Source organism: Mesoplodon bidens (genome assembly GCF_964165515.1).
Source record: "Mesoplodon bidens genome assembly, chromosome: 17".
Classification (NCBI taxonomy): Eukaryota; Metazoa; Chordata; class Mammalia; order Artiodactyla; family Ziphiidae; genus Mesoplodon; species Mesoplodon bidens.
This window is the reverse complement of record NC_138174.1, coordinates 66,201,051-66,221,287: the sequence shown is the minus strand read 5'-3', so window position 1 is coordinate 66,221,287 and position 20,237 is coordinate 66,201,051. Positions and strand designations below refer to the sequence as shown.

At 46.0% G+C, this 20,237-nt stretch overlaps 1 protein-coding gene across 1 annotated transcript in view; it reads left to right on the top strand.

Moving 5' to 3' along the window:
* Nucleotides 1-10,337: 10,337 nt before the first annotated feature.
* The window catches only part of SLC15A1 (solute carrier family 15 member 1), a gene marked incomplete at its 5' end in the record, with an annotated part of 33,195 nt that continues 23,295 nt past the window's right edge, over nucleotides 10,338-20,237 (top strand). Inside the window, 7 exons of the mRNA XM_081214704.1 lie at nucleotides 10,338-10,512; nucleotides 10,619-10,760; nucleotides 11,910-12,029; nucleotides 14,323-14,422; nucleotides 14,640-14,730; nucleotides 16,634-16,717; nucleotides 19,470-19,552. Of these exons, the coding sequence (XP_081070830.1) occupies nucleotides 10,338-10,512; nucleotides 10,619-10,760; nucleotides 11,910-12,029; nucleotides 14,323-14,422; nucleotides 14,640-14,730; nucleotides 16,634-16,717; nucleotides 19,470-19,552 (795 nt within the window). The remainder of the gene's footprint in view (nucleotides 10,513-10,618; nucleotides 10,761-11,909; nucleotides 12,030-14,322; nucleotides 14,423-14,639; nucleotides 14,731-16,633; nucleotides 16,718-19,469; nucleotides 19,553-20,237) is intronic.

Genomic DNA, 20,237 nt, shown 5'->3' with positions numbered 1-20,237 from the left:
GTCCAGGAGGCTGAGAGACGGTTCCCCTCACGTTCTCTCCTGTTTCCTCACGTTCCCTCCTATTTCCTTTTAGAGCAGCTCTGAGGAAAGGTCTGTCTTTACCCTGAGAATATGTTTGTTTATTCACCCTCAGCAGTCATAGCATTTAGAGTCAGCCTCATTCTAAGTTCAGAATACAGGGTGTTCTTCTAGAAAACGGGAATGTCCAGGTGTAGATACAGGAAATCCCTGGAGAGCAAGGATTGCCTTCCTGAACCCTGAGTAACTGATCTGCCTACACCTGAGGCAGAACTTAGGCCTGTCCCTGGATCTTTCTGTTTTGCGTAGCAGCTTACTACATACTAACTGTGTCGCACCCTCTGGCCTGGCTGCCCTTTCCCTGCAACAGAAACATAAACAACTTCTGAGCATGTACCGAGGGGGTTGGGTCCTGGGGCCCCTGGAGGTGATTTCTTTCTGAAGGAGAATGGGAATGGCGATCAATGATTCACATCTGTGGTTATGGAAACAAGATGCTAAAAGTTGTAGGTGATTTATAAAACCATCAGAAGTGGTCATTATGGGCCTCTTAAGCCTGTGATTTTAGACAGTCATGTGTAGAAACCTTTTTTTCTTTTTTTTTACATCTTTATTGGAGTATAATTGCTTTACAATGGTGTGTTAGTTTCTGCTTTATAACAAAGTGAATCAGTTATACATATACATATGTTCCCATATCTCTTCCCTCTTGCATCTCCCTCCCTCCCACCCTCCCTATCCCACCCCTCTAGGTGGTCACAAAGCACCGAGCTGATCTCCCTGTGCTATGCGGCTGTTTCCCACTAGCTATCTACCTTACGTTTGGTAGTGTATATATGTCCATGCCTCTCTTTCGCTTTGTCACAGCTTACCCTTCCCCCTCCCCATATCCTCAAGTCCATTCTCTAGTAGGTCTGTGTCTTTATTCCTGTTTTACCCCTAGGCTCTTCATGACATTTTTTTTTCTTAAATTCCATATATATGTGTTAGCATACGGTATTTGTCTTTCTCTTTCTGACTTGCTTCACTCTGTATGACAGACTCTAGGTCTATCCACCTCACTACAAATAGCTCAATTTCGTTTAGAAACCTTTTTAAAAGGTAGGAGGACATCTGTAACCTACAACAATAGGTCAAGTACTACAAATGCTCTTGACTGTTTGGGTTTAATTATGTCACCCCCGAATTCATATACTGAAGTCCTAACCCCCAGCACCTGAGAATGTGACTTTATGTAGAAATAGGGTCATCACAGACGGAATCAGTTCAGATGAGGTCATGCTGGAGGAGGCGGCCCTAATCCAGTGTGACTGGTGTCCTTGTAAGAGGGGAGATTTGGACCCAGACGCACCCAAGGGGAGAAGACCAGGTGAAGATGAAGGCAGAGATCGGGTGATGCTAATACAAGCCAAAGAACATCAGAGATGGCCAGCAACCCACCGGAAGCTGGGGGATAGGCAGCGAACAGATTCTCCCTCACAGCCTTAGGAGGAACAGCTCTGCTCACACCTGATCTCAGGCTTCCAGCCTCCAGAACTGCGAGACGATGCACTTCATCGTTTTAAGCCTCTCTGTTCATGGTACAGTGTTGTGGCAGCCCCAGGAAACGAAGGCACTGACCCAGGGCTGCCTTCCTCGGCCCTGACCAGGGGGCCCCTGGCCGAGAGAAGGAGGTTTCAAGAAAGATGAAGGCCTGGCCGTCGGACACACACAGGACCAGACCCGGTTGCTGGGCGGCTCGGGATGCCACGAGGCAGCTCACTGCACCCACAGGCAGCGAGGGAAGACTAGCCAAGAAGGGTGACGCCGAAACAACAGGGGCTGATGACGGCAGCACGGTGGTGAGGGACCCCGTGGCTGAGGAGCCAGTGCCAGGCTGCAGCCAGACAGTTTCATACCCCACGTCTGTCTCCTCTGGGGCTGGACAGAGAGCCCCACGCCCCGGCACCTGGGCTCACGCCTCGGTCTGTGTGGATACATGGTCACCAGTGCCCCAGGCTGAGCCCCTGCCATGGCATCGTGCCAGGGTCGCATCATAAAACCTACACTGTCCCATTAGCACTGGCTTCCCCATATTTCTAAAGCAGCTCCGTGTTCTTCGGGTTTAGTTGAAATTCTTCGTTCTCAAAGGCCTGATAAATCATTTGCTTTTAGCAGCGGTGCCGGCAGGACAGCCAGGAGCTTGATTAAATGGCTTTAGGAAAACCATACATCAGTATGTTCTATGTTTATGTAGCTATCTGTCAATGTATCAAAGGAAAAATAGGTTCTCTCTTAGTGGGGAAGGAGGTAGTTGTGGAAAAGAGGCTATTTCTATAAAAACAAGTGAAGGGTGGGCAGGGCCTGTGCCCATCGGTGTGCAGGCTGTGCCCTGCCTGGGGGCCCCAGCAGGAGGCCCAGGGCTGGAAGGCACCGCCCAGGCCGCCAAGCCGCTCTCCACTCGCAAGCCTTGCCTCCTGGGCAGGATCCAGCCGGAAAGATCACAATGTTCTAAAGCACACAAAACTGCCATGCGGAAGAGCAGTGACCCTGAGGTGGGAGATGTGGCCAGACATTCCAGGAAGGGAAAAAATCATCAAGTCAGCCAAGAAACAGCCTCAGGAAGAGCCCACTCTGGAAACTAGGGCCTTGGGTGACAGGCGCAGAGCCTGTTCTGTAACTAGCCTGACTCCTATGGGAAAAACCCATTGAAGGAACGAAAAGCCCTTTCACTTCTTGATCAAAGCTGATCAATTTTGGGAAAAAAATCAAAGCAGGGGTGCAACACCAGGCCCCCCCGCCTCTCTCGCCACCAAGTCTCAGCTCAGCTGCAGTTACGCCTGGTGCATGTCCTGCTGGGCTCTTTTTGAAATGGCACATGCTTTATTTTCTCAAAAAAAAAAAAGAAAAAAAGGTGGGGGGGATCATATGATATGTGAGGCTCTGAAACACTTTCCAGAAGTCAGAACAGCTCGCTGTGTCTGGGGTGATTGTAAAGAGGCTAAAGGGATCTAAGAGGGGAGAGAGGAGTGGGGAGACCGAGGGGGGCGTGTGTGTGTGCGGTGGGGGGAGGCACTAACTGCCCTAATGCTGCCAGGAGCCATGAAGGAGCCTGGAGGGAGGGAGAAGTAGGAGGCCTGGCTGGACTGCTGAGGTGGAGGATGACGGAAGTCAGGTCCCCAGGGGAGGCCTGGCCTTGCAGGTAGCAGAGCCAGCGAGGTTTGAGGGCAGTCCTGAGAGGCTTCACCCGGGACGCTCAGGTCAGTGGGGTGGGCAGGGGACGGGGAGGTGAGGCAAGGCGTCTTGTTGGTCACCGTCGTCCTGGTGAACGGAAGACAGAGCTCAGAAAGAGGGAATGAAGAGCCAAGGCCAGAATCACATCATAGGAGCTGATCAGCCAGACGTGAGCGATGCTCAGCACCTGCCTGCGCCCCGGCCCCTCCCGTGGGGCTCCCTAGCTCTGCTGCGGGGCAGCGAGTGGCTCCCAAACTGAATCCCCGGCACAGACAGCTGGCCCCACCCTCTGAGGTTTTGATTCCGTGGGTCTGGGCTGGACCTGAGAGTTTGCATTTCCATGGAGTTCCCAGGAGCTGTTTCTGCTGGTGCAGGAACCACATGTGGAGAACCGCTGCGTTGGAGAATTTTTGAACGTTCCTTTCACCCCTGCAGCCACTCGCACAGTCACGCACTATACTGCTGCCGATTTGAAAACAGCTTGACTGAAAGTTAGTGCTTGCCACTGTGGCTTGTATTTGGGAAGTCTGACTTTTTTCTGTCCACAACTTCCTCATCCCATGACCTAATTTCCCTAAGTGACATCATAAGGACCTTCTGATTTTGGTCAATGAGAGCAACCTTGGAGGGGACGTCCTCTTTCTTCAAGGGCCACCTCTCACCCCTGCCAGGGCTCCCCATGGCAAATTCTTGTCCCTATTTTAAAGTCAGTCCATTCCAAACATCCATCCACACTACCCAGGTGTCTTCATGGGATGCAGTAAATAACGAACTTCATCTTATTAATGTAGCTTCGATCTTATTAACCAACCTGCGAAGAAGGTGTTAGCATTTCTAGATGAAGAGATGGAGGGCCAGTGGTTGAGTGTTTTGACCAGAGCCTCATGGCTGGGAAGAATGTCTCCAAGCTGATTCCAAAGTCCCATGTCCTTCCGTCTACTAACTGCAGGGGTAATATTGTGAGAGGAGTTCTCACCTTAACTCAGAAACTACTTCTGCTAAGAGAGAGGCTAAGTATATTCTAGCAGGAGCACTGTGTCCCCTGGGGTCTCATGTGACTGACTTTGTGAGGCATATGCACAGCCTAAAAGAGCCATAGTCAAGGAAACTCGTTTTACTCCTGGTTTGTGAAACCATTTTCAGACCCCCTTATTCCTGGGGTAGCCACCCTGTAAGGCAGCATCCCCACTTTAGAGATGGGTTATGAAGAGTCAGAAACCCGCAGAAGGCAGCTGAGCAAGTACAGATTCTGCCAAATCCCATCAAAAAGGCAGGTGCCGAGTATGGACTCCTAAGCCCTCAGATAGAAAATGTAGCTCAGGAAAACAAATGATAAAAGGACATGTTGCTGAAAAATAAAACTTGCTAGGAGGTTTGAGTCTTATATCTATGTAAATAGTGATGAAACCTACATCTACAGAGCTTGAGGCAAACCCATGTGTATTAGTCTCCTATGGCTGCTGTAACAAATCACCACAAACTTAGCAGCTTAAAACAACACAAAATTATTATCTTAAAGCTCTGGAGGTCAGAAGTCTGACATGGGTTTCACTGGGGCAAAATCAAGGTGTTGGCAGGGCTGGTTCCTTCTGGAGGCTCAAGGGACAGAATCCATTTCCTTATCCTTTCAGCTTCTAGAGGTCACCACATTCTTGGCTCGTGGTGGCCTTCCAGCAATTGCTGTCACCCCAACTTCTGCTTCTGTCTTCATATCTCCTCCTTTGACTCTTTCAAAGACACTTTTGATTGTGCTGCGGCCACCCAGATAATCCAGGATAAACGCCCCATCTCAAGGTCTTTGAATGAATCACACCTACAAAGTCCCTTTTGCTGTGGAGGGTAACATATCCACAAGCCCTGGGGATTGGGACGTGGACATCCTCGGGGGACCACTGGTCTGCCACCCACACCATGCGACTGCAGAAATGTCATCCCCAACACATGATGCAGTACTTACATCTTTCCCTCAATTTCCCTCCCGGCGATGATAGGGAATACTTTTCTCTCTGCATGCAGGTGCGAGCTTCTCTGTTAGATCCAGCAAAGATGCCTCTTCCTTCCCTTCCCAAGTCTAAATCCTAGAAAAGCACTCTTTACGCCCATCATGTTGATGAGGGAGTTATCAGTTTCTAGGTAATAAAACATTAAAGTTAGGGTTTCCATCCCTAAATGGTTCAAAATATGGAATGTGCTTCGTTAAGTAGTAGGAAATAGTCACCTTAATGGAGAGATTCCATCAACTAGTTGAAAGCGATAGTGTGTCTTCCTTGGTTTTTCCTGCTGTCCTCACAAGTCAGTAATCATAGAGGTTTATAATGTACACTTATTTTACTAAATTCTTTAGCCAAAAGAGGGACAAAAGCACTGCTAGGCTTAGAATAACAGTAAGAGCCAGCATTGATTTCACGGTTACTATATGCCGGGACTGGCTAAGCTGTTTTACTCTGATCAGTAGTTAAAACCAAGTGACCCATGAAGGGTGCTAGGAACATCGGACCACTCAAATATGCCGATCAGATTTACTATCAGGATATCAACAATAGACCCAACTCCACGAAAGTAAACAGAATCTTGTGACAGTTGAAATTTGAGTTCAGACTTAAGGCTCAACGTACCCCCGCTTCCGCACTTAGCTTCCTCAGACAGCAATCCTGAGAGGACACGGGTGTATTAAGAAATGCTGACTGCAGTATTACATCCAGTAAGTAGCTCTGAATTCTATAAAAGAAGAGCTTAGCAACCTCTGCCCCACAGCAATAAAAGTGGTTCCTTGGAACACACAGCTTTCAGAAAAGAAAAAACTCCCAGAGTGATGAGTGGGTACTAAATCTCAGATTTTCACTTGAGGGAGTTCAGGAATTTCATTTTCCATCATGTAGTTCTGGGTGTGACGGTTGTTGTAATAAGGTTTAAGATCTCTTTGCTGTAACCCTATTCAGGTCTGAACTAAACAAAACCTTTGCCATTATTATTTAGCAAATAATTGGTGCTAAGTAATATTTAGCCAAAAAATTACAGGTGCTACCCTGGCCAGGTGAAGTCTTTCCCTGCAAACCAGAATTCTGAGAAACATGTGACAAAGGTGATTACAGCAAAGCTCCAGGCTGTCTCTGTTGAGTCTGGATTTTCACACCCTCCTCCTGCTTTTCTCTAGAAGGCCCATTGCAAGAACAAAACTGAGCTGTTGTGTGGACGATACTCATTGCTTTGTCTGGTCTTTGGGAGACAGAGGTAGGGCTGCGTTATCTGAAGTTGAAGTAGGCGGAGCGTCGTACGGTCCTGCTTAGATCCTCAAGAAGACAGAGCAAAGAAACAGGCTTCGAATACTGCCAACAGGCTCGTCCTGTAGAACTTTGCAAAAGCGCCTTCCTGGCAGGTCCTTTTATTTCACAGCAGAGTGGCCGTCTCCCCACTCTGGTGATGAAACACAGCAACATGTAGAGTCTGGTGATGAAACGTGGCTTGTTTGTCCATGATGGTCCCATCAGGAAACCGATGGCATACTCAAAATAGGGGTGTTTATTCACAGAAGGACATTTAGACAGGGGTGGGGGGCAGGGCACCATAAGTGATGGTGCAGGTACCCGGAGTATCGGCCTTACTCTTACCACCTGTAGGAAGTGGTACAAAACCGGGATGGAAACCTGGAAAGAGAGTCGTGTGGAGAGCGAGAGGGCTGACCTCAGAGGCACAGTGGCTGACACTTGAGGGCTCAGCCATCTGAGGTGGCCTGGGCGAAGCCTCAGGGAGAGGAACACCCTGACCCTCTGACCTCCTGCCACAGCTCCCCATTGGCCAAACACTATGGGGATTGGGAAGACATGGGGACACTGAGGAAGCCCACCAGGTCAGCCTCACCAACAGAAGGAGGCTCGCGGGGCAAATGGAACTGCTGAGTGGCAGGGCCAGGGTCTGAACACGGTACTTGATGACCGATGTGGCTGGTTCTTTGAAATATGTTTTTTTTTTGCGGTATGTGGGCCTCTCACTGCTGTGGCCTCTCCCGTTACGGAGCACAGGCTCCGGATGCGCAGGCTCAGTGGCCACAGCTCACGGGCCCAGCCACTCCGCGGCATGTGGGATCCTCCCGGACCGGGACACGAACCCGTGTCCCCTGCATCAGCAGGCGGACTCTCAACCACTGCACCACCAGGGAAGCCCTGGAATATGTTTTCATTCAACAAACATTTAATTTCCACTCTGAAAAGCACCGTGTGAGGGGCTGAGGATTCTGACATGGTAGCATCTCCCACTGAAGGACCCATTGAGCCCTGGTCTGGGGCTTCCCATGTGGAACTCTTACAGTCATCCTAGAAGGTGGGTGGCGTTATCTTCATCTGATAGGCAGGCTGTCCACAGGGGAGGTGGGTTTGCCCAGGGTCACGGGGGGGTCAGGACTGAGATGCCGTTACCCATCTGACCCCATGCCCGCATTCTTCACATGTTGCCCCTGAGAGCAGCCCCTTCCCACAAGGAAGTCTAACTGGGGAGAAAACCAGTCTATTAGTGGTGAAGAATCTCCTTCCAGAATTTTAATATTTCCCACCTTAGGACAAGGACTGAAATGGCATCGCTGCTCTTAAGTGACGAGGCAAGAGTGGGAGGCTATCTGGTGTGGGGCGTGAGGCCGTGCTGAGCTGGGGAAGCGCGGATACCCACAGCCCAGCGTGAGCGGCTTCAGGAAGGAAGACCCCTGCCCACGAGATGAAGGGGGGCCTGGAGGACCACGCGGTCCAGGCCCAGAAGGTAGTTCCTCAGGCAGAGCTGCGGTTTGTTTCTTGTTGGATGGGGCCCTGGACTTGCACATGATGAAAACACAAGGTGGCAGGTCGGAGAGGAAAGGCCCAGACGGGGAAGGTGTAAGAGCTGGCGCTGGGGGTCGTCGTGGTGGAGACGCCAGCGTGCCGTCCGGCTTCTGTATCCGGTTCCCTCCCCCGCCCCGCCCCCGCCCCTGGGACACAGGGTACAGGCGGGTCTCTCTGGTGCTGGGGACAGGGCAGGGATAAAACACGTAGATCGGTCAGGCATCTCGACCTCACAGCCTGCGTGTGATTCTCCGAGTGTGGTCCCTGGACCAGCAACACCGACATCCCCTTGGAACTTGTTAGAAATGCAAGCTCGAGGGACCACGTCAGGCCTACAGGGACAGCAGCTTTGGGCGTGGAGGCCAGAAGCCTGCTTCCCCAGCCCTGGGGGTGCCTCTGAGGCAGCCTCCAGTCTGAGAACAGTTGCTGTGACGTCACGGATCCATAGCCCCGCGGGGGACTCGAAGCTGTCGGCAGTGGGGCCGGAGGAGGGGCGGCGGGGAGCGGTGGGCGCTGGGACAGCCTGTGACAGACCCTGATCGGGGCGGGCCAGGCTGTCGGTATCAGCGGCGCAGGTGAGACCACAGGCCGCTCCGGCCGGAACTCAGCGGAGACAGAAAAGCAGGGGCTGGAACAGAGGGGATCGAGGGGACAGCTAGGACTTAGAAGGCGGTCAGCGGCGCCCGGTTTGTACCAACTCACTTTCATTCTCACCCATTTTCTTCCTGTTCTCCTAATTCACTCTTCTGACGCAAAGACGCTGGGGACGTGGGGAGGTCAGAGGCAGCTTCGCGAAGGGAAGGGGCACGTTAAAAGGAGGCTTCCCGGCAGAGGGGTCGCTGTCTTGAGGACCTAAGGCCGGTGCGCGTGGCGTGTCCCGGGAGCCTTGTGTGCCGGGGCCGGGCGGGAGGAAGGGTGGCCCGGGGAACAGGACGGGCGCGGGACCTCACTGTGTAGCGGGTGCTCTTAAGCGTTTTCTGTTTAACCCCCATCCAAACCCTCTGACCTTGTGAGATGGTGAAGTTTGGATTCTATCCCGTGGGCGTTGGGCAGCCTTTTTAAGTCTTCTAAGGAGGAAGTGGTTTCGGCAGATTCTCTGAGCCTCTGGCTGTCCATCCTGACCACACACGAGAGTTGCCCGAGCAGGTGATTGAAAGAAAATGCAGCCACTAGCCCAGCCTGACTCGGAGAAGAGGCCCAGGCCTGGGACTGGGATGGTGGACAGGGCCGGAGGGTCTGGACAACACACCCGACGGCCTGACCAACACAGAGGGTCTGAGCGTAACTCAGCCAAAAGCATTTTAAGTACTCGACTTTAACGGTGGCATTTTGTTTTCTTTCAGGAATGTCCGTATCGCAGGTGAGTGTCCTTTCTACTTCTCCACGTAGCTTCATGATGTAAACTTTACAACCTGTTTTGCCCGTAAATGTTCACAGCTGTGCTTTATTCGCTTAACAAATGCACCTCATGCATCTCACACCAATGAGGGGACCATCCTGAGTTCCTGTGTGACATTTCTTCTCTTTAGGAAATGCTGTGTACAGGCATACCTCGTTTTATTGTGCTTCCCAGAGACTGTGTTTCTGTACAGATTGAAGGTTTGTGGCAACCCTGTGTTGTCAGATGATGGTTAGCATTTTTCAGCAACAAAGCATTCTTTTTTTTTTAATTAATTAATTTATTTATATTTATTTTTGACTGTGTTGGGTCTTCGTTTCTGTGTGAGGGCTTTCTCTAGTTGTGGCAAGTGGGGACCACTCTTCATCGCGGTGCACGGGCCTCTCACTATCGCGGCCTCTCTTGTTGTGGAGCACAGGCTCCAGACGCGCAGGCTCAGTTGTTGTGGCTCACGGGCCTAGCTGCTTCACGGCATGTGGGATCTTCCCAGACCAGGGCTCGAACCCGTGTCCCCTATATTAGCAGGCAGATTCTCAACCACTGCGCCACCAGGGAAGCCCAACAAAGCATTCTTAACTTAAGGTATGTACATTGTTTTTTTAGACATAATGCTATTGCACACTTAACAGACCACAGTATAGTGTAAACATAACTTTCATATGCACTGGGAAAACCAAAACTTTGTATGACTTGTTTTATTGCAATTATTGCTTTATTGCAATGGTCTGGAACCAAATCCACAATATCTCTGAGGTCTGCCTGTCTAGCTTTTCTCAGACTAACAGTAAAACGATAAAACAAGAAAATCTTCATTTCATTGTTGTCTCTATGTAGAGTGTAAGGGAATAAAACTTTTTACTTCTTGATTCCACCTCTGGGGTGCCTCTGATACGTTACTAAACATGTATCTGCTACTTTCCATGCCGTTAGCCCTCATTGGCGAAGATGGACCAGTGAGGAGCTTGTTTCAAACGCAGACTGTTTCTCTTTGTCAGAGTTGCTTTGGTTACCCCTTGAGCATCTTCTTCATCGTGATCAATGAGTTCTGTGAAAGATTTTCCTACTATGGAATGAGAGGTAACTCTTCAACACTCTCCCCGCTCCCTGTCAGTGAAGAGCCTGAGTTACCGTGGCCACTGCTAACTCTGTCGCCCTCTCGTCCTCCACCACCCTCGGCAAAAAGCGATCCTGATTCTGTACTTTCAACGCTTCCTCCACTGGAGCGACAATCTGGGCACCGCCATCTATCACACGTTTGTGGCTCTGTGCTACCTGACGCCCATCCTCGGAGCTCTCGTGGCCGACTCGTGGCTGGGGAAGTTCAAGTGAGTCGTGGCAGCTTTCTTGTTAACGAGCAAGCCAACAAGTAATGCTAAGCTTTGGGGATTGGGAGGGTGGGCTAGGGGAACAAAGGATCAGGGAACGTAAAACTCTTAGGAGAGAGTCCCAGGCCCTGTTTCTGCTCATCCTCGCATTGTCAGAGTTCAGCGCAGTGCCTGGCCTTCGGCAAGTAGCATCGGTAGGATGTTTTTTCCTCCTCTAAACACTTATAACATCTTTGTCGCATCTTGAAATAGTACTAGGGATAGCGTCTGTTGTTAACGATGCGTGAGAAATTAAGGGCTGGGAGAACAAAAAAGCTCCCTCAAAACAACCCAGCTGGGCTTCCCTGGTGGCGCAGTGGTTGAGAGTCCGCCTGCCGATGCAGGGGACGCGGGTTCGTGCCCCGGTCCGGGAAGATCCCACATGCTGTGGAGCGGCTGGGCCCGTGAGCCATGGCCGCTGAGCCTGCACGCCCGGAGCCTGTGCTCTGCAACGGGAGAGGCCACAACAGTGAGAGGCCCCGCGTACCGCAAAAAAAAAAAAAAAAAACCCAGCTGCTGAAAGACTCAAACTGCTGGACCACAAGCACGGGGTGCTCAACCAGTCCTACAGGAAGAGCTCCAAGAGTGCGCTCGATGCGGGGCAGGGGGTGGGTCATTGGGACACTTCCTTGGACTTAACACAGAAGGAAGTAAAGGCTCTTCCAGGTCAAATGCATGACACGGGCAGAGGCAGGAATATTCACTATCTCAAAATTACTCAATATAATTCAAAAATAACCAATGGACCACTCGTGCCCAAATAGTGTTACCAGGTGCAAGATAAATATCTCTGTTTAAAGATACAGGTCCTCATTTCAGTAGTTAGGTAACAATAGACACTGAGTCTTCAAATAGTTGAAAGAAAGAACAGATCTCCTGCCTCCCCAGGTGCCCGCAGCCAAAACTTCGCTCAGTGCTTACGTGCTGAGGAACAGATTCTTCAGCAGGCTGCCTTGCAAAGGTTTATCAGGTTCTTGTCCCAGTTTGAGAAACAAGGAGAATTGTGACTGGGCTTTTGAAAGTTGGAAGCAGAGGCCTTTTCGCAGTGGCGTAGGAAGTGTGTGGCTCTTGTACAATTAACTTGGATTCTCTTGACCTCTCTTAACACAGGACGATTGTGTCGCTCTCCATTGTCTACACCATTGGACAAGTAGTCATTTCAGTGAGCTCAATTAATGACCTCACGGACTTCAACCACGATGGAACCCCTGACCATATTTCTGTGCACGTGTGAGTTGACGTTAACTGCGGCCCTACCCCATCCTCTCACTAGTTGCTTGTTTGGTGCTCTAATTTAAAAAAATTTTTTTTTTATTGAAGTGTAGTTGATTTACAATGTGTTCGTTTCTGATGTACAGCCAAGTGACTCAGTTATATATTTATATATTCTTTATCATATTCTTTTCCATTATGGTTTATTACAAGATATTGAATATAGTTCTCTGTGCTGTACAGTAGGACCTTGTTGTTTATCTCTTTTATGTAGAGTAGTTGGTATCTGCTGACCCCAAACTCCTAATTTATCCCTCCCCCCTTTGGTGCTCTAATTTTTAATCATTTTTCTTGAACCTTCACCATAAGTGTAAGGAAACCTTTCCTCCCTCATCAGTGTAGAGAAAGGTGTTGAATTGACTCAGAGTTGGGTCCTCAGTATGTCACCATCCTAACAGTTGTCTGGAGTCATTGCTCACTTGAAGGCTTGGTGTCTTGGGTGCATCTCCCATGAGGCACGGTCAGTGCACGGGATGTTTGTATTAATCTCGATCTTCCCTAGAGGGACATTAACTCCCACAGACCTTGATCCTCAATGGCCCCAGGTTTTCTCAAGACTCTGTACCTTTGATTTTCTGTCTTGTACCACATTTCTGCTCCTTTTTCGGTAATTCAGTTTCATAAATATTTTTTCTAGCCCTGTGTTCTGCTTTCTTGATGAACAGTGCTATTGACAACTGCTCCTCTGTGAGATGAATTTCCCTTCGTGGCAGTCTGGCCTAGCAGACAAGTTGTAAAGATTTGTTTCGTTTCCTGTTCTTTTGCTTTGATTCCTCGATCTATGAGTAAACCATCTAATGGGTTGGGAAAATATTATTGAAATTCAAATTAGTATCTGCAGTATGTGTGTTTCTGGTTTGTTAGTCAATCAGATTGCCATCCAGGCTAGGTCCCTGGATGTGAACCCGTGGTGCCCCCAGGGAACTCTGTAAGTGGAGGGGAGTGGGTATAAGCAGGGTATAATCCACAACTCAGATTTCCAGGATCTGAGTCCCACAGAGGAGCTGTAGGACCTAGGCCAACTTATCTCCTCCACACCTCAGTTTTCTAATCTACAATATCAATTAAGAATATGGACTTTGGAGCCAGGCCGTATGGGTTCCAGTTCTGCCTGTATCTCTTACTAGTATTGATCTTCAGCAAGTTTCTTAACCTCTGTGCCTGCCCAGTTGTCCTCATTTGTAATAGTACCTGCCTGTGCGTTAATCCAGGCAGAACACCTAGAACACTGCCTGGCAAGCAGTAGGTACTCAAGAAAGCTTAGTGACTTATTTTATTTCACGGGGTTAGTATTGAAACCTGCCTACAGTCCTCACGAGGGTGCATGGTATATAATATTCAATTGGCCATGTTTTTGTTGTCCTTTAAAATGCTCAGAGTGACACCACCAAACACAAGTTGTTTTAAGAGGCAAGCAAGATGAAAGAGATGCTTCTGCCAGTTAATCTAGGAAGATGGGCATGATTTTTTAAAGAATTCTTTCTATGTGCAGTATCTTCCCTTGACTTTATCTGTTTCATAAAATATTTGTTTAGCATTTTAAAACAATATTAGCAATCAAGAAGATATGGAATAAACACTTATAAAACCTGAAATTTGTAGTAACCTATTGTAAATCTAACAAAACTACAAAATGAGGGTTGGTAAATTCTGTGAGTGCTTTTTTTCAATTCAGGAGTTAAAACACAGATAACTTGGAAAACACGAAAGCAAATTTTAAAAATACTCTTTAATCCCTTTTATTATTATAAATAATCTTTTTTATTATAAAAAGTTATAGTAATAAACATTTTGCTCTACTTTTTTCAGTCTTCTATACTTTGTAAACAAGTTAAGATCCTACTACATAACCTGCTATTCTGCTTTGCAATTAAATCATGTTTTCTAATGTCTTTTAATGACTATTATTAGTCTGTTATGACTGTACCAGAGACAATGCTTAAAATTTTACTTACCCATTCTTTTGCTAAAAATCATAAGGCTACAAAAGAACTCCATACATAAATCTTTGTTCTGAATTCAAGCCATTTCTTTAAATTTTCTAGATGGCAAATTATTAGATAAAAGTATGAATTTGAAGGCCCTTGAGTTCAAGTTTCATTCAACTGTCAAGACTGCATTTCTTGAATTATCTTCTAATACAGGTTGAATCCCTTCTCTGTGTGCCTGGTCCTCTTAGGGAAATTAGGGGAGAGAGAGGCCGATGCTTTTAAGGATCTCACATTTCAGCAATACCCACCTCTTTCCCTAGGGCACTGTCCATGGTTGGCCTGGCCCTGATAGCTCTGGGTACCGGAGGGATAAAGCCTTGTGTGTCTGCATTTGGTGGAGATCAGTTTGAAAAGGGCCAGGTGAGAGCATGCGTCTCCACAGAAACCATGTAAGTGATTATAAACACCCAAGAATCAAATTCCACGGTCAAAGTGTATTCTCCATTGAAGGCTGTTCAAGTACACGTGAAAGTAAGACACTGACCAAAGCTAAGTTCAAAGTCAAGTCAGATCATCGCCAAAGTTGATCCATTACTGTATAGCCAAAGTCATCCTACCTTATCCTTTTTTATTACAGGAAAAGCAAAGAAACAGATTTTTTTCCATCTTTTATTTGGCCATAAATGCTGGAAGTCTGCTGTCTACTATCATCACTCCCATGCTCAGAGGTAAAACATATCTGAAGTAGACCTTGGTTTTTCTTTTTTTAATTGTGAAGAGAAGTCAGGTGAAAAGGTGGAGTCCCTGTTGGTGTGTCCTGTCCCTCAATTCTCCCATGATGCCTCAGCTGTCACATACATCCTAGAGGATACAGTGAAATCTGGAATGCCAGCTACTTTTCTTTCAAGATTTAACTCCTAATCTTATTTGAATCCCTTATCCCAGTGACCCCTGAAAATTTTAAACCGTCCTTAGCATAGCAATCGATTTTTCTAAATGATTATTAATGCAAAGTCCTTATTCATGGTAAGAGATAAGACAAGAGAGGCTGTTTGGAAACCACACCGGGTGGGCCCTAGTTGAGATTTTTGCCTTCAAGCTTTGCTCCCCAATGACCGTTCAGTGAGCCAGGAAGAATCTAGCAGGTGAGGTTTTATCCTTTGCTTTCCCATCATCTCAGATATTTCTGAAAGAACTGCCCCCCAGGAAGAGAATGGGACAGCATCTATCCTCAGCTCATATTTTTGTGCTTGTCAGCACTCCATTGAGGGTTTATGAATTTCCCATGTGGAAGGGAATATTTGGGGACAAATTAGACCAAAACAGGACTATGGTGTCCACACCTCGAGTCAGAATAAACTAGGAAAGGAGATAATTTATGGAGTTTATGTATTTCTGCCTGTAGTAGCACTTTGAAGATGACACTTAAACCCCATTCCAACTTGCTTTGTATGAAAATTTACTAGCTTTTATTCTTACGTTATGTTTTCTCACCCCCTAACTTCCCCCACCTCCAGGTTCTACTAGAATATGTGCTGTGCATATTTGAATTAGAAAATGTGTAATAGGATAATTTTTAAGGGAAAATCATGGCTCTCATACAGATGTAACATCAGCGTGACAGAGATTTTATGTAACTTATTAGTTAATGAGGGAACTGGAAAGCTGCTACAAACAGTTCAAATAAGGATTTGACTAACAGAGATTTATGTTCTTTACTGGATGGGGGGATTATTTTGCATTGCTGTGAATAGGAATCATTTGTACAGTAACGAACAGGAAACATTTGTATGACTATAGTTTTCTGCCTAGTTAACTTCTTTCTCTGTAGAACTGTGAAACAGTTGGTCAAAAACAAAGACGAACCCCTTTAGGATCAGATGATTCCTGGAGGCTCCAGAACTCCATTGAAAGGATTTCCAGTAATTTCTGTTGCCCCTTCCAGAGTCTTAATTTTTTCCCTACCAACCCTAGGATTTCAGAGCTAAAATAGATCTTCAGACAGGAGTTAGGAGACTATGGCCCACAGGCCAAATCCAGAAATCTGGACAAGACCATCCATGTGTGTATTGTGTATGGCTGCTTTCACCTACAAAGGCAGGGCTGAGTAGTTAGGACAGGTCCACAGCCTAAAAGATTTACTATCTGGCTGTTCACAAAAAAGTTGATTGACCCCTACCCTGGGTCACCTAATTGTTTTCTAATTGGCATGAATTCAGGGACGTATAATCCTGATTTTCCAGGGCCCTTTGATTTTACTTTCTGAGTCCCACTTTCTTCACATTATTGTGTCTAGGTCATTTTCATCTCTCCCACTAAGTAAGTCCACAGAACATAAGGGTTCCCACTGATTTTGGCTTAGCTGGTATCAGACATCTATTTAGTGGCTAAGGTTAGAACCCGCCTCCATCTCCTGCTCTTTCTACTACAAAGCTGTTTGCTCAGCCTTGTAGTAGACATCAGTCTACTGCAATGACAGTCTACTTGCAATGACATCAGTAAGGCAAATGGATAAGTCTAGAACATTAAGTGAAAACAATATGTAAGAACCAGTTAGGGATTTACAAAACCAGGAAATACATGAGTATTACCATTGCCATAATGAATTTTAATCTTGTCATTTCTCCCCAGTTAAAGAATGTGGAATTCACAGTAAACACCCTTGTTACCCATTGGCGTTTGGGGTTCCTGCTGCCCTTATGGCTGTAGCTCTGAGTAAGTACAAATCAGTTGAATTAATACAGTCCTGTGATCAGGTCAGGCCTTCATATTAATTGTTGTGACCAGTTTTTTAAAGTTCAGGTAACAAATTGTAATAGTAAGTAATACAAAGAATTGCCATCCCACGTTAAACATACTCTGAGAATTCAAAGAAAGTAGAGTTTGGCATATTGTTTCAGAGAAAGCAGGATCAGAAAAGAGTCCAGAGGAAAGGGGATCAATTGAGTTGGACATTTAAAGGTTTGAAACTATTTAGGCAGATTAAGAAGAAGGTGATAGAATCTGCTAGACTAGGTGAAACCATGGCTGAAGGCTTTTGTTCTAATCAACATGTGCTCATCTACAACTTGCCTGAAGACATGGCAACCTGGTCCAGTTGTCACTTAAATATTTCCAGTGAACATCTAGTTTTCCATAATGTATCATCTCTAAATGTTTCTAGAAGACTGTCTTTCCTCTGGGAGGAATATATGTGTATAGTCATTTGCACATAAGTTCTTGGCATTGGCGTTTTAGGAGGTCTGAAGAGTTTTCTACAAGGGATAGTCCAGTTTAAAAGATGGTAGGTGGGCTTCCCTGGTGGCGCAGTGGTTGAGAGTCCGCCTGCCGATGCAGGGGACATGGGTTCGTGCCCCAGTCCGGGAAGATCCCACATGCCGCGGAGTGGCTGGGCCCGTGAGCCATGGCCGCTGAGCCTGCACGTCCGGAGCCTGTGCTCCGCAATGGGAGAGGCCACAACAGTGAAAGGCCCACGTACCACAAAAAAAAATAAAAATAAAAATAAAATAAAAATAAAAAAAATTAAAAATGGTAGGTGTCTTCATTTCCTTGGGCTGCCAGAGCAAAGTATCACAGACTGAGTAGCTTAAACAACAGAAATTTATTAATTGTCTTACAGTTCTGGAGGCTGGAAGTCCAAGATCAATATGTCAGCAGGGCCGTGCTCCCTCTGAAGGCCCTAGGGAAGAATCTCTTCCAGGCTTCCCTGCTACCTCTAATAGTTCCCTTGTGGCAGTATAACTTGAGTCGGTCCATGGCCTTCCCCCTGTGCGTGCATCTATGTCTAAATGTCCCCTTTTGATAAGGACACCAGTCATTTTGGAGTAGGACCCACCCTAATGACTTCTCCGTAACTTCATCATCTGCAAAGATTGTATTTCCAAATGAGGAAACATTCTGAGGTCCTGGGGACAGGGACTTCAACATCTTTTGGGGAGAACACAGTTCACTCTACAACAGAAGCAAAAGAAGGAAACAGAACCCGATAACCTTCTCAAGCCTTCATAGCATCTCGTCCCTCTCAGATGAGGTAACAGTCAGCACTATCACGTTCTCTGATTTTTTTTTTACCAGTTTTTAGTAGTATTGAGTATGCCCTTTTTCATCTCTTTTGCTTATGTTGTAGTAATTTAGCTTTATCCTTACATTTAGGCGAAAGCTCAGGATTCACCCCCTTTTTAACATCCATTTTCTTCTGTAATTGTTTAAATATTGCCACTCTCCCCTAGAAGGCTTATATATGCCTTCTCTCCTCTAATTCTGGGTAAAGAGATAGGTTTTCAAAAACTATTGTTTTATGCCAGATTCTGTGTTAAATTAGCATCAGGTAAATTCTCTTTTCGTCTCTATGAGTCATCCTTACCTCAAAGATTATGCTTTTTCTTATAATGAATTTGAGAAGAGGCCAAATCCTATGCCTTACCATCATCTCTAGAGGTTCCTATTGGCAACAATCCTATGCCTGAACAAGTTCATTAGTTAATCAGAAGCTTAAAGATTAAAATATTGGTTGGCAAAAAGAGGTAAACTCAAATGGAATACTCAACTGGGTATTCCATGTCTGGATTGAGGGAAATTAGCATTGGGTGAGAATACAAGTAAACTTCTCTTCCTTTAACTGTAAGAACATTTACAATCCAGGCACACACTTGGAGATATGCTTGAGAGTTGGCACCTGTCAAAACTTCAAGCCTTCTTAAATTGAGGAAAACAAGTAGGAGTCAAGCAATTCATCGATGTTTTAAAATTATTGAATTGTGATATTGGATAATCAGAAATCCCAGCATAGAGATTGTTGTTTTCAGAGTCTCTTTCAGAAAGGCTTTTTTTTCCCCTAAGTTATTTTCACAGTATTAATGCATTTTCTAAGAAGGTCCATGGAAGAATGGCCTCATTGAAAAAGAACTTTTTAACTTTTCGTAAAACTGTAACTGCACATGCAATTAATGGTGACTGTTTCTGTACCATGACCACAGAATAAATTCTGCCATATGTGACTAAGTAGAAGTTTCAACAGATTAGTTCCTATTTTTGTCTGAAGTTTTAAAAAAAAGAATAAACTTTCTCTTGCCACTGCAGCCAGAAAATTAAAGCTGTGTTCTGTGTATTTGTACAATAATGCATTAATCTGCTTTGTGAAAGCATTTATCCCTGTAAAGAGGGATAGAACTTGTGCTCAAATACCTCTACCGAGTGGCTGCAAGCTGCCCCAAGTTCTGGGAAGGGGATAGTATTAGGCTTCAATGTTCATATATGAGAACACAATATAATATTACTCAGAAGCTGCTGTGATTATTAGAATCAAAAGCACTCTGGAAACCAGGAGAGAGGGAGGTAAACCAACACTATGAGTAATCCCGGTATTTCCAAAACAAGGTTGTAAGTCAAATAAAAACCCATATCCTAGTTCACAGATAGTTCTGTCAAACTCCCTGTTGACTTATCTTCTTTTGCCCTCCCTCCCCAGTTGTATTTGTCATTGGCAGTGGAATGTACAAGAAGGTCCAGCCCCAGGGTAATGTCATGGCTGAGGTCGCCAGGTGTGTTGGGGTAAGTATTTCAGTAGTCCTCTCTCTCAGTCACATTTAGTCACCCCAGAGCCTTCTACCTCCTTTAAATTAAAATTCAATGAACCTTTGACTTTCCTTTAGACATTTTATTCTTGTTCTTTCCTTTTTTGATAAATTGAAGTTTCTTATAAAACTCACCAAATGGAAAAGGACACAAACAGAACTCAAAAAGGGAGGGATGGAAATGGCTATTGAACTTATAAAATAAGATGAGTGGTGAAAGAAAAGCAAATCAGAGGGACTCTTTACCTCTCAAAATGACAGACACCATCTGATGTTTGTCAGGGAGCAGTGAAACAAAAAGGGAGAGGTCTGGCTTCATAGTGTATATGCAGAGTCTGAAGTGTGGAAAGTGTCAGTAATCCTACTTGCAGGAAGTAAGGCCAAGAAAATAACTTTTAAAAATGAACACAGCTTCACATTAAAAGGTTATCAATGTATGTAATACTTAGAAAAAAATGTATGGCAAAAATTGAAGTCCAGCAAGTTGCTGAAAATAGAACAGTGTTTAACTTATAGTACATCTATGTCATACTGTGCAGACATCAGAAGTCTTGTTTCCAAGACTATTTCACCAAATAGGAACATGCGGAATATGGTTTCTTCCATGTGCATCTACACGGTATGTGTCCACACTGGCACATTTTAAGGCAGGAAATAAATAT